Source organism: Lethenteron reissneri, chromosome 8 (genome assembly GCF_015708825.2).
Source record: "Lethenteron reissneri isolate LAM-NWPU_2019-01 chromosome 8, ASM1570882v1, whole genome shotgun sequence".
NCBI lineage: Eukaryota > Metazoa > Chordata > Hyperoartia > Petromyzontiformes > Petromyzontidae > Lethenteron > Lethenteron reissneri.
Window position 1 is genome coordinate 12323288 of NC_083786.1, and position 13401 is coordinate 12336688.

General features: G+C 40.0%; 1 protein-coding gene across 1 annotated transcript; it reads right to left on the minus strand.

The window, feature by feature from the left end:
* Positions 1-4495: 4495 nt before the first annotated feature.
* LOC133339243 (kininogen-1-like) lies at positions 4496-11181 on the minus strand. The gene is made up of 3 exons (XM_061547390.1): positions 10922-11181; positions 8405-8515; positions 4496-6109 (listed from the first exon to the last, which is right to left on the minus strand). The coding sequence occupies exons 1-3, from the start codon at positions 11132-11134 to the stop codon at positions 6035-6037; spliced, it is 399 nt and encodes a 132-aa protein (XP_061403374.1). The 5' UTR covers positions 11135-11181; the 3' UTR covers positions 4496-6034.
* Positions 11182-13401: the final 2220 nt, after the last annotated feature.

Below are 13401 nucleotides of genomic sequence, written 5' to 3' on the forward strand. Positions count from 1 at the left end.
GCAACTTCTATGGGAGGAGTCTTGCTTTCAAAGTCAAACTCCCCGTCAAGTACACACACACACCTACGTCATTCAGCTTAACATGAATGCTGTCGGATGCAATTAAGATCTCAACGTAATTAAACTCTAAGTGGTCAAGCCGATAATGACCTTATAAATAGTTCTCTTAATTTGCTGAAACATTTCAGCACGTCGCATTTGTTTGTTTTGCTTTTGCTATTTGAAGTTAAGAGGCACATTATTCAAATCAGTGTGTCTCCATGTGCTAGAGTGCATACAGTTTACATTTAATCATACAATACAAGTGCTTACCACAGACATTACAGGACAATAGTTTTCATCAGCCTGGAAGTGGTGGTGCACACCTTTAAATACAGCACTGACCAGTGTAATGAGTATCTTTTAAAAACGATGTGGTATAAGTATTTATTAGCTTGCAGCACTTTTTTATGTTGTACAGTAGTATCAAATCTATTAGTTTTGTGTTACTTAATCACAGTAATTTCCCAAAACAACTAAAGCTACTACAATTACAGGTGGCAGGACTAGTGGGGAAATAACTGCACACTCTGGCACAAATGTATATGTTTAGGCAAAGATTGTATAATCATTGTCGGTAGCAAGAGTTTTGGTACGAATTTATGGCTAGGACGTGTCATGAGAGAGGAAAACAGCATCAGATCAAAGGTAACAAACATGGAGACGTCAGGGTGGAGATCGAGAGGCAGAAGTGCAAAGGGGCGGTTTGAAGTGGTGAACCCAGGGTCATTTCCAGGACTTGAGAAGATGTGGAGATGGCCCAGGACATGAACGAGTGGATAGAGAGGACCCAGGAAGGCATACCCAAAATAAGTGGAGCAAATTCCAGGAAAAAGAAGATATACATGCAAAGAATTAAATACACTTTGTCCTGCAATAAACTCCCAAAACAGCAACATACTTCATGTAATATTACTACTAGCAGATAGTAATTATATACATAAAACATATACTACACATGGCCTCACCATTTTAAGCATCGGCTTCATATTTCTGGCACATTTGCCGAGCGGTTAACGTTCATGATTTTAATCATTTTGTCCCCTTTTTGTCAAGGTGCTAGCAGGCTTTATAAACATATTGCTGCAAACATCTATACCACGGACATAGAATCCTTGGAATGCTGTAGTTGAAAGGTACCTTTGTTGTATATTTGCGCAGACGTATTTGGAAAGGGCGGTGTTGGGAATGGCAAGAAATGGTTGACACAGTCACCTATGGGTATCACAAGGACTTGTACCCTGGCGTATTGTTACGAACTTTTATTGAGTTGACTTCGAGGGTTGGTGGGTCGTGCAGAGATGGCGTTAGGATTGATCACCCTGTCGCTGGCCGCCTTTGGGGAGGGTGTATAGTATGAAAGGCCGAAACTCCCGAGGAACCAAAGGTTCACTACTGACGATGCGCTCCCCAAATTTTACCAGGCTCACTGTTCATGAACTCTTGGAAGTGCTTGCACAAAGGATAGTAACATCTCATCCTGTGTTCTTGGAATCCGAGGGTTGGTGGGTCGTGCAGAGATGGCGTTATGGGTATGCACAATACTGTATTTCGTCTTATAACCTGCACCAGCAGGGCAACGAGGGGCCTGTGTGGAAGAACGACAGTTTGAGTGCTTTCCCCTCATTTGCATTGCTTTTTTTATTTAAATCCTTTATATTAAGTTCACTTGCTTGCTTACGTGCTTACGACCGTGCAAATCTTTCGGTCGTTTTTTAACCCACTTCCGTGATCCAATCGAGCTGACATTTTGCACACAGACTAGTTGAGCGTGACAATTTATTTTCAAAAATTTTACACTTTTTAGGAAAAAAATATATATATTTAATTACCAATTGCTTAATGGTGGCAGGCAATCATCTGACCCATAGGTGGCAGCCATCTCAAGCCAGAGGACGAGAGGACACTAGCCGCCACGCATATAAAGGATTTATAGTGAAAAACTTTGTTTTTACGGGTTTATTTTTCTTTATTCACACCGGTTTCCTTCCACGTAAAAAAACAAGTTTGGCCAAATATCGAAGGTGTTACCTCTTAGGTACAAAGCAACGAGAAAATATAATGAATATCTCGCTACACTGGATCAGGAGAGAAGTAGATATAAATGCATTGAGTTGTGTATTATTAGTTGTGTATTATTAGTTGTGTATTAATACACACAAAAGTAGAAAGGTCTTGGACAAGTCAAGACAGGTGGTAACACTACGAGCATCCTAAGCAAGACCCTCCTGATATGAGTTTCTACTCGGTAACACTTAGTAGCACTGTACAACATATTCATTAAATTTGTATTTATACTTTTAAGTTATTTTTGACAGTGACATTGTTTGTGTTTAGAGATTGTTCATGGTAATAATTTTATAATTTTCAGTCCTTGGTCAAAGGACTGCTGGATTATGTCCTCCCCACGTCGTGTGTCGGTCATGGGTCTTGTTTGAGCACACTTCACCACGCTGGTCAGAGCAGCTTGGTGATGGAGGATGCAGCGTTCCCGTGACTGGTTCAGATTTTGGGAGAGCAACTTTACAAATACTGGACTAGAAATGGTCAATAAGAGTTTTACAATCACTCGGAAATTAATAAGTAATATGTTCTAATCATGTCACAGATTTTGTAAGATTAGAAATATGCAGCACAAATATTCACAAGCGTGCATTAATGCATCTCCAACTATGAAGCACAACTTTGTTTTGTTACCATGGCCGTACGTATTTATGTTGTACACAAAACTTGCAACGACACATACAGTAATACACCCTTAAGGTTATTAGGCAAGCTTTGAGATGAAGTGCTTATAGAATTAATTTATCTGTGGTTAAGGATTATTAAGCACTTTTACAGTTCCAATAAATCATATGTCATCACAGAGAAAATATTGTATGTCTTTAACTTCGCATTTTAATGAATAGTTTTAGAGGTTAAATGCATTCATTTAAATAATATATTTGGACGTAAACATATTGTTAGGCAACATAATGATTTGCTTAAGTAAATGCAGATCGTTTGATTTTTTTGTAAAGCTAAACCTCAATGTAATTACTTATTACATGTGCATCCTTCCAGAACGATATTATTTATTTATAATCCTGCATCCTGCCAGAACCTTCCATAGCACGAACATACACTTTTAATGCAATACAATTGTATGTAATTACATTGCATTCAAATCTAAAGTGCAGAGGCAGAAAAACATGTCGTACACTGCCATTGGCAAAGTCTTTCTCATCGTTCCCAGCACATATAAGCGAGAGTGATGATTGTTTTTGACACGTAACCTACACACAAAGGCACATTTATCACTTCGCTTGAAATTACTTTGTGGGAATCGGTGTGGCTCCCGCTGGAAACGTGTGCCGTGGCTGGCCACAGAGATCAATCACGACCTTGGTGGAATACATCAAATCACGAATCCTCCTCGGGCGCTTCTTTTTCCATTCTTCGTGCTCGAAGTTGCAACATTTGGATCACACAGTACCCAGTACCTTCAACATGCAGCCCCCCCATACCCCCCCCCCCCGCCCATAAATAATATCCCCGTGATTTCCGCAATGTATTCATTGTGAGTGCTGTCCAGACCCGTGTCCTATATCCATTTGCACCAATGACGAAATCTCAGAAACGAGAGTAAGTACGGTTGAGCCTGGATAGTGTGCTTGGATAGGTGACTACCATTTATAAAAACAGGTTGTTATCGACTGCGGGGCTAGATGGTGGACAGCAGAGGTTAGTGCGACAAAATGCGTTGGACTACACTTCTATGTTCCCAAGTCCACACTGCACTGACCAACATTGGCAAGTACTGTACAGCAAGGTAAAATAACCTCCACGACTTTCTCAGCACGATGAGGTCCCTAACCAGCAGTTAATCGATATGCAGTATTACGATCAGTTCTACGTTGACGATTTTAACCCCTTGTCATTCCACTGCTGGACGAAGGTCTGCCTTGGGTGTTGTTTGACAATACACTATACGTGCAGTACGTCGTGACAATGGTCAGTGTGGGCTCGTGGAAGGGGGCCCAGGACCAGTTCAGAAAGCACTCGCCACTGAGTTTGCCATGGACAGGAATTTAAATCTGGGTGCCCGGTTCATAGTGAAGTGCACGAGTTAGTGCGTCACCCATAATACTTAACATATGACTGGTGGTTAAAATACAAATTAAAAACCTGAAAGACATCTTTAAGAATGTGTGTGTTTAATCACTGCAAAATGATATATGTAAAAGGTTGAACTACAGTGTTCATTTGTATTCCATGACAATCCAATAGCACAATTGTAATAACACTGAAAAAGACCAAACATTTTTTAATCTATGCACAATAATCAACCTTTCATTTATATGATAATTCAGCAAGTAAAACAAGTTTAGGTGATGGCTGCTTTTTGTCAAACGTTTGATGTTTTCTTTGAACCTATCTACGTGACTTTACCGAAAGACCCCAGAGTATCCTGTACAATTGTTTGTACTCGATTACGTTAGAGCAGTAATAAATTAGTAGCTCTAAGTTAAGATTTTTCTCAAAATGGATCTTTTTTGGAAAACTAAAGTATAGTAAATAGAATTGAGAAACAGTTTTGTATTTTCAGATTTATTTTGTAAAAATGCATGTACGTGAATGTTGAGCGTTGTGTCATAAGTTTATTATAACATTTTTGCTTCACATTTCTCCCCAAAAACATTTACAGTACTGTATAGAAAGAACACATTTGTATATATACACGTCTGATTCCTACAAGAAGCATGGACATTCTAGCTTTGTTTAGTGCATGGCTTGCTACAACAATTGCAACAATTTCACAAACAATTTACATAAAACTAAACACACCCATATATTCGGTATATATTGTATATGCTTAGCGTAATGCTTTTGGTCTTAAACGTCGCCCATTATATATTTTCGTCTTTAGAGCGGCGTTCATTAACTTGTCGATTTTTTTCTTTAACAAATATATGGGTATGTGTGTTTTTTGTAATATCACTAATCTGTAATGTTTCAGACAATGAGCCTCTTTCATAGCTTAGCATCCATCGCCTAAAATGTCCCCTTGTCCGCCACTGCCAATGCTCAGTAACACAAGGAAAATCATATTTGGTAGGTCATTTGTCATTAAAACCACATGACACTAGCACAAAACCATATTTTTAGGCTGGCTAGGTGATTTTCTCAAAATGCCAGACCCAGCTATAAAAGTAAATTTAATGAAAATTATCTTTTTTAAACACACACTGAGCTACCTTGGTTATGCCAAATAATATTTTTAAAACTCACAATTGATCTTAAAGTCTCTGGCTTTCTGTTCACTCTTTAATGCTTGGAGTACATTTTTATTGCACATTCTCAGAGTTAATTTCATTGCATCGTCTCTATTCCCTAATTTCATGAGGAATTAATCGTTGGTAACAGACAAAAAACAAACATCTTGCAGACTAATCGCAATGGTTTGCTTATCTGTATCGTTCTCGGTGAAGAAGTCACTTGGAGGTTTCGCAGGGGGATTGATTTAGACATGATTTTGGTTTGGTCATACTATACATGTGGAGAATAACCTGTCGTCACAGACATCTACACAGTCATTACTTTTGTCCAATGGATTGCAAAGAGGACAGAGCAGCTTTGCTGGGTCGGCAGATTTGTTGATTGGCTCAGTTAATTTCAATTCAAACTTGTATTCTTCTTCTTCTTTTAATTGTTTTAAAGATTCTTCTCTGAGTCCCCGATGTAATGTTGTGGCAGTATGAAACAATTTGGCATCGCTGGTCGCCCAAGTTATAGTAAATTGAACTATTGGTCTGGCATGGAAGACTTCAAAGAGCTCCTGCAACTAGTATGTATAAACTAATAGAGTAAAGTAGTAGACCTTTACACCAGGTATGAACCCATTGAGACCAGGAGTCTATTTCAAGGGAGACCTCTTCCAGTAAAATGAGCAGTGATTACGCAGTGAGCAGCCCAGGATGTGATGATGCCTCACGAGTTGCCATACTAAGCGCGTTTAATAGCAGGACTTGGAAAATGAGAAGTAGTTTTTCCATGGCATCAAGATGATATCCAGGTCGCAGATGTAGGACTGAAAAAGCAATAAAGAGATTGTTTATAAGAACGTGTTCTGCAAGTTACACACACTTGCATATTTCGTTGACAGGTAAGAGCTCATTGAGACCAACATTATCTTGTAAGGGAGATCTGGGTTTAAACAGATATGGCAAACGGGCAAAACATCCTAGCGTATCAACAAAACCGATATAGAACATATGTAGAAGAACACCATGCACAATTTTTACAACGCTATTTTAGTGAAGGTACTCTACAAATATAATATTATATTACGATTTGTAGAAGTGTTAAGGCGGGTCCAACTCCAGATCAATCAGGTGCGTCCATTGCATGCAACTGTATCCCTTATACTTGGACATCTCAGTCATCAAAGATCTCCACAGATGAGCAGGTAATTAATTTGCACAACTTGGTTGGGTAACTCCTCTCAACTCTGGTGTGGGCCCACCTTAAGTCAAATTCAAAAGGTGTTCAGAGTATTTTAAGATATTTTCCAAAAGCATTTGCATTAAAATTGTCAGATAATTAAATTAGTCAAACATGAATCACAACGAATATTTGCGAAATACAATAATTATGCAATGTCAATCCACGTGTGAGGGATATCTATCAAATAAAAATTGGCAAATAAAAATTGATAGCATTAAAATGTGAAGGGTTTTTTTGTTTCTGTAGAGTTGGCAACTTAGTTACTTGGGGTCGTTGGGTTTTAGTTTTGCTGTTTAGACAAACTTGGGCAAGTGCAATTGACCTCTTATGAATATCAGAAGAAATCCAGTACAATTATAACCTAAACATTGATGGACAAAGTAATTCTGATCAAGGTTATACATAAGGCTGAATGGTAAATGGAGTCCAGATATTTTCAATGTGTAGTTGTGCAGACGTGTACACAATGGTGCTCGTGTTTTTTCTGGGATCCGAGTGATAGAATGTATGTTGTCAATGGAAGATCACTCTTTTCTAAATCTATCTTCCTCACACGGCTGGTTGACTTCTAATGTGTCCATTATGCGTCTCCTCATAATGTTCCTAAATAAGTTATATGCGTGTCATAGGAGGCTCATGGTTTTCAAAATCGTCTCCCTTTTTGAATGAAAGGATTGAGGCATTTAGTATTGAGATGTTTAATTTCCGTGTAAAAAGTGAGTAAATATTATCGGTCTCCTTTCCGAGGTATTCTTGAATTCTAAAACTATGTTTGATTCCCAGAGAGACTAAAGATCCACTAATCTATAATTACTGTCATCTCTCCCTCTGCGACAGAGACGATTACCACTGTTTCATCGCTATATCCCAGTTTATATTACTGTACTCTGTCTCCAGTTTCACACATTAGATGTAGCTATGCTCAATATCATTAAGGGGTTTTGGTCATACCCAGTAATTATCAACACCATCTACTGCTTCAACATTCCTTTTGACATCATGATTTTGTGAAATCAAAGTTATAGGCTGTTAAGGGTGCTGGTTCAGGCTGCGCTACCATTGTGGATTTTTTTACCCTACTTATCTATGCTGGCTAATTTAGGTTTGTAGAATATTCCTATCTGACAGGAAAATGTACCATGACCACACAGATGAGCTTCCAAAAATAAAAATAAAAAATATGTGTAACTATTTAAGATTATATTATTTGGTTCTTTCGGTAAAGTCACGTAGATATAAAACAACAAAATAACATAAAATAAAATAAACATTAGGCGCCTGATGTTTTATTGGATTTTGTATTTTATTTTCTATCTACGTGACTTTACTGAAAGAACCAAAGAATATGAATTCCTGCAGTCACGAACGTTTTAAATCAATATTTATAGATTAATTTAATTATATAGTTTTGTATCCAAAGATATTATTTAAATTAATGAATTTAACCTCTAGAACTCTAAATTAAAATGCAAAGTTAAAGACATAACATATTTGCTCTATGATGAAATATGGTTAATTTGAACTGTAAAAGTGTTTAATGATCCTTAACCACAGACACATTAATTATTTAGGCACTTCATCTCAAAGCTTGCTGAATAGCCTTAGTGGTGTCGCTGTACATTATGCTCGTGTCGTTGCAAGTTTTGTGTACATCTTTAATGGTATTTGTTAATTTCAAATTAGGCTAAATTGATTTCTGATCTGTTGCGTAAAAAAAAGGTTGCAAATGAATGTTGCCTCGATGCTCAAAGGAGCCGCTGTGTGGCTCTTGTTGATCGACATCGGTGGCCCCGGGCGAGTGCTGTGTTTACGATGTTGGGGATGGAGACAATGCCCACGGAATAAAATCAAACGCGAAACCTGAAATTCTTATTGTTACCTTGCCAACATATGGCTTATTGTAGGTGGCACAATAAGTTGTCATTTTGGTTTTCGGGCATTCTGTTTCACGCCATCGGACTGTGGCCTTGTAGTGAATTTCATAGATGAACTGTGAAAAGGCGCACACACACACACAACGCGTACGCATGTTTACGAGCTCGCAATAACCATCATCATCGACTTTCGCAGCACTTCATAACCCCAGCAATGGTCTGTATTGAGCCGAATTAGGACATCGAACAGGAGATCCAGCTAACACCAATGGGAAATGAATAGTCCACAGTGCCACTGTGCTCACGAATCACGGGCCACATAGTGGCAACGCTGCATGCGAGTCTATGAACGTCTATGTATGTCTATGTATATCATAACATTGCAACGCCATTGGCCTGCTTCTATCATTTGCTGGCAGCATTTCTGAAGCTGTCCATTTCTCCCCAATGCTGTCCACTGGCTCACTCACCAACCACGACTCGAAATGAACATATAAACGTTTCTGATCAACTCTCCCCCATACCAAATAACGATAATAATACATTTTACAGCCACCACAGAGTGTAGCATTCAGCAAGAGCAGGAGTGGCTGTTGGCAATTTTATCACACGTAGAAAATAACCATGCCCAGCGGGCACTGGACAAAGACACGCTTATACATGCACGGACATTTACAGAACATTACAACACAGAGGGCAATACGCACAGACATGATTTATCTTAATAGCTGATAGTGTGACCTGCAAACATATACGCACCCTCTCGTCGTTTACGAGTTTTGTAGACATTTAGTTACACGAGCTACCTCATTTATAAACATATAATTTTGCCGAATAACATGCGTTAGCGCATCACATTTTGAGAATAATTTTGAAGCTATGGGTGCAAAGTGCCACGGCAGTGCAGGCCAACACACTTCTAGTTTCTACGCTTATCCCTGGCACGGTGCTCCGTTTTGGAATTCCCTCCCGTCCGTCTCCTTTGCCAAGTTCGCATGGCCTTGTGCAATGGCAGAAACACGTGAACTATGGACCTGTTAAAGCTTTCACAGTGCTGGTTGTTGCTCGCGGCTCGGCGTTTTGGGCCATACCATCAGCAACCGTGATAACCAAAAAGCACGTGCAGGCCCGTGAGGGCTGCGACACGAGGAGGCACCACGTGTCACTTGCTGACCATGGCCAGGGGGCAGCTGCCCTCGTCTCTTCCCTTGTTCCAATCCCCACGTCGTTGTAACACTGTAGCAGCAGTTGTCGGAGTAACACAAAACTATTGCAGAGCCCATCAGCATCTTTCGAGGCGGGGATGGCATACACCACAACACCAGTAATCTGGCTATTTGGATAATATCATGTACTGATGTATCTATCCAGGAAAGCCAAACTGAGTCATATGACTCTTTTTTAGGAGAGTCCTCTTTTTGGGTTTTTATATCGAGATGTGTTCAGCCAATTAATGATGAGTGTTTATTATACGTGTGGGAGGAAACCAGAGGACTCTGAGACAACGCTCGATCACCGTACAGATGGAAACAGATGGCGATTAGTCCACTTGCTGCACTGCCTTCTTCTGGCGAGCCAGGATATGGCACCTCATCGACGCTCACAAAAACGGAGTGTCACAACATCTTTCTGATATCCGCCAACCCTCCACAGTGGTGTGTGTATGTATGTTGCCCTTGTTTCGTACCATAAGTAGCCAACCATGGTCATCGGAGGTGCAGATCATTATTCTACAGGCGTGTGCCCCCACATGCATGAGACGTCAACTAGTAGTGAGCTGGCAGTGCAAGAGGTGGGCTGCTGATCGACACCCACGTGATGAGAATTCTCACAACGGAATTGGATACAACATCCCAAGTAGGATGTTTGCTGCGAAAAGGAATCACTTTGAGAGGTGTCTTTTTGTGGTTTAATTAATTTACACGTGAATTAACTTTCAAGCCGAATATTAGAGGTGCTGTTTTACAAAAAAAAGCTCAATAACTTGATTTCCTACAAAAGTATTGGACAGTCTCAAACATTGGTTATTTGTTAAGTAGGAAGAGCAACAAAATATGTTATTTAAAACAATGTACAGTAAGGTAGATCATTGTCACTCCCTACATTCGACCACCGAATTAACCTCAAGTTTCCACTTTTGAACACCTGAGGATCTGTCTCAGATATCGCTGTGGTGGTGTCATCGAATACACGGTCCCCTCTTGTTCTCTCTCGACCTGACTCCTTCACGTGAACCTAGCCACACAACCCTTCCTCCATTAGCCACTATTATTCGTATCCTTCTTCCCCCAATCCTCCGACCAACCCTTTCACTTATTTCCCGAGATTGTGGCTTGGGAAATATAGTGGAACAATCTTTGATGACCAACCTCCATTTTCTGTATTTTACGGTCCTGTGTTGGTGATGAAAGCATAAATAAATGTTTAGAACATAATAATACATAATCGAATCAACATTTAGTTTATTTCCCCTGCCCCAAACTTTCTGATATTCAACCACAACCACACAATAACATATTTACCTCTCTCCTCACTTTGAAGATCGTATCTATCTTCTCCCAGTTTGGGTTGTCAGATTCTTCGTTTGTCTTCTTAATAAATTCATCCAGCACATCTTTGACGTCTTGACTTTTAGGGTTCAGATCGGTAAAGCCACCCATGGGTGGGTAAGGAAAAGCTGCAGCATATCCTACTGTCAGGTACAGCACCAACAATGTTGGCGTCAATGAGGCCATTTCTGCTCTGTTGTCGGACGGGGCCTCAAGCAAACCTGTCGCTTTCAGTGATGTGATGCATGGCGTGAGCCGCGGTGGGTGTTTATATTCCACTGACGCAGCCACACGACAGAGAGGAGATGTACGCAGCTCACCTGCGTCACTGATCATGAGAGTGGTCATGGGGTCACAGCAACCATATTTTTTAGAGTGGGATCAAACACCCAGGTCTCTTCGATAATGGGTATATTCGTTTACACAAGGTCTTTGCATGACTGCCGCTGATTTTTATTTATGTGTCTAACCAAACTCGTACAGTGCTCGTACTGCTTGTGACAATATCGCCGTGTTTGCACCCGTGTTGACACAGAACACTTCGTTTAGGTCACTTGCTGGCATATTCGAGAAAGCCCCGAGTGTAGTTGGTTTGGAATGCATTATTGTGAGTCTTTGTTGGCAGAACATCCTCCTAAATAATGTAATAATGCATTATCATCTACAGCCCTTTGTCAATCCACTGCTGAATGAAGCTTCACACACTGATGTCGGCCATGGGGGTGGTTTGACCATACTTCACCATGCTGGTCAGTGATGGATGCGCCCAGGATCCGTGTAGATGTTACTCACCATTGATGGTAGCCATGGCCACGAATCGCGCAACACATTCACATATGTGATAGATTTTTATTTTAAGAACATGATAATGTGCATAACCGTTCATTTTACAAATGCTGACGAAGTTTAATGCATAATATTTCAGCTGTAAAATGATACAATGTACAAAATGCACGGTATGAATATACATTTGAAAGTAACGATTTACTGATTGTGCAGAGCCGAATTTCATGCGATCGATGTTTTTGTAGCCAGTTTATTTTTTGTAAAGTCAGTCGCTTTATTTCAGCTAAGGCCCATTTGAGCAAAAGCAGCTTTTTTTTTCAATGGCGACCCAGCAGCCAACGCGGCAAGCTCGCTGCATGGCAAGCCAGGGTTGGCCGGACTGCCATCAGTCCACTCTCTACAATCGAGAACCTGTTTTAATCACAGCCAGCTGCACGGAATGGATCCCATAAATCTGAGTGGTTGCCAGCACTTTGCTAGCCGAGCCACGTTATAACGATTGCATGCTGCCTCGCCTCCACAACGGAATGTATTGTGGATGTCACAGCCTCGGCGGGGAGTACATGGCGGAACATTTCAGAACAGTGTCAGTCATTATGGCCGACACTTGGAAGTGATAGCTCCAACATGTTCCTTCGGGGTGAAAAAAATAAATACGCCGAAGCTGTCGCCTCGACAGACCTGGTTTCACCTGAGGACGGCTGCTTGCGTTGTGGCCGAAACGTCGTGAGAATTATTTTATTATGTTTTATTTTTATTATTTTATTACTTCCCTTCTACGTGACTTTACCGAAAGAACCAAGAAGAAGATACGCCGAAGCAATGAACACAATTGTAATGTTTCACAAGTAGTAGACCACGCATCAGCACATATCTCTAAATGCCAGTCACGTGAAAGAAAATTACGTGATGAGCAATGGCCCATTTTTTTTCTCTTGTATGAAGTGCAAATAGTGTGTTCAGTTAAGGTTTTAAAAAGCAGTGATCCTAGCCAATTGTAAGCAGTCTCTATTCAGGTGATGGCATCGGACTGATGAGAACAATGGAATAGCTTATATTGATCACTCAAACGATAGAATAAGTAGGACACCAATAGAACAATGATAATGATCTATGATATATATTTTAAAAAAATGTACTGCAATCTGTATTTCAGCAACCTTAACATTTGGAATGATTTTCTCAGGTTGCTGTTAATAGATTCACATTGTCTTAGCGCTCTGTTAAATTGCACGAAGTAGCTAGAGCTGAAATAAAAAATAGATAATATACCTTATTCTCCACATTATAGCACGCTTCAGGAAGTTAGACGCATCACAAACCTATTCCCGGTGTCAATAAAGTTACACAAATCTGGTCCCACACAACTGCCGGATTATAAGACGCGCACCCAAGTTTTGCTTTTAAAATACAGGTACAGGGAAATAAGTGCAACTTATAATGCATAACATATAGAATTAGTGTGCCGATTTATAAACTGGGGTCTGAAGTTGACGGGACCACGTGCCCCTCGAGTGGAGCAGCCTGCCAGGGGATCTGAGGGCTTCGCAATCATTAAGCAATTTTAAGTTACATTTAAAAACTCATCTTTTTAACTTGCTTTTGCTTAAGATTATTTTATAGTGTTATTTTTTATATTCCTTCGACAGCTTTTTATTATAATGCAA

Bases quoted from the DNA above. Each gene is read 5' to 3' on its own strand.
- LOC133339243 (XM_061547390.1), bottom strand. From the start codon at position 11,134: ATGGCCTCATTGACGCCAACATTGTTGGTGCTGTACCTGACAGTAGGA. The intron at 8,516-10,921 runs GTAAATATGTTA...GCCTTTTCACAG, and splicing joins TCTTCAAAGTGAGGAGAGAG to TTCATCTATGAAATTCACTA. The intron at 6,110-8,404 runs GTAACAATAAGA...TTGCTTTTTCAG, and splicing joins ATAAGCCATATGTTGGCAAG to TCCTACATCTGCGACCTGGA.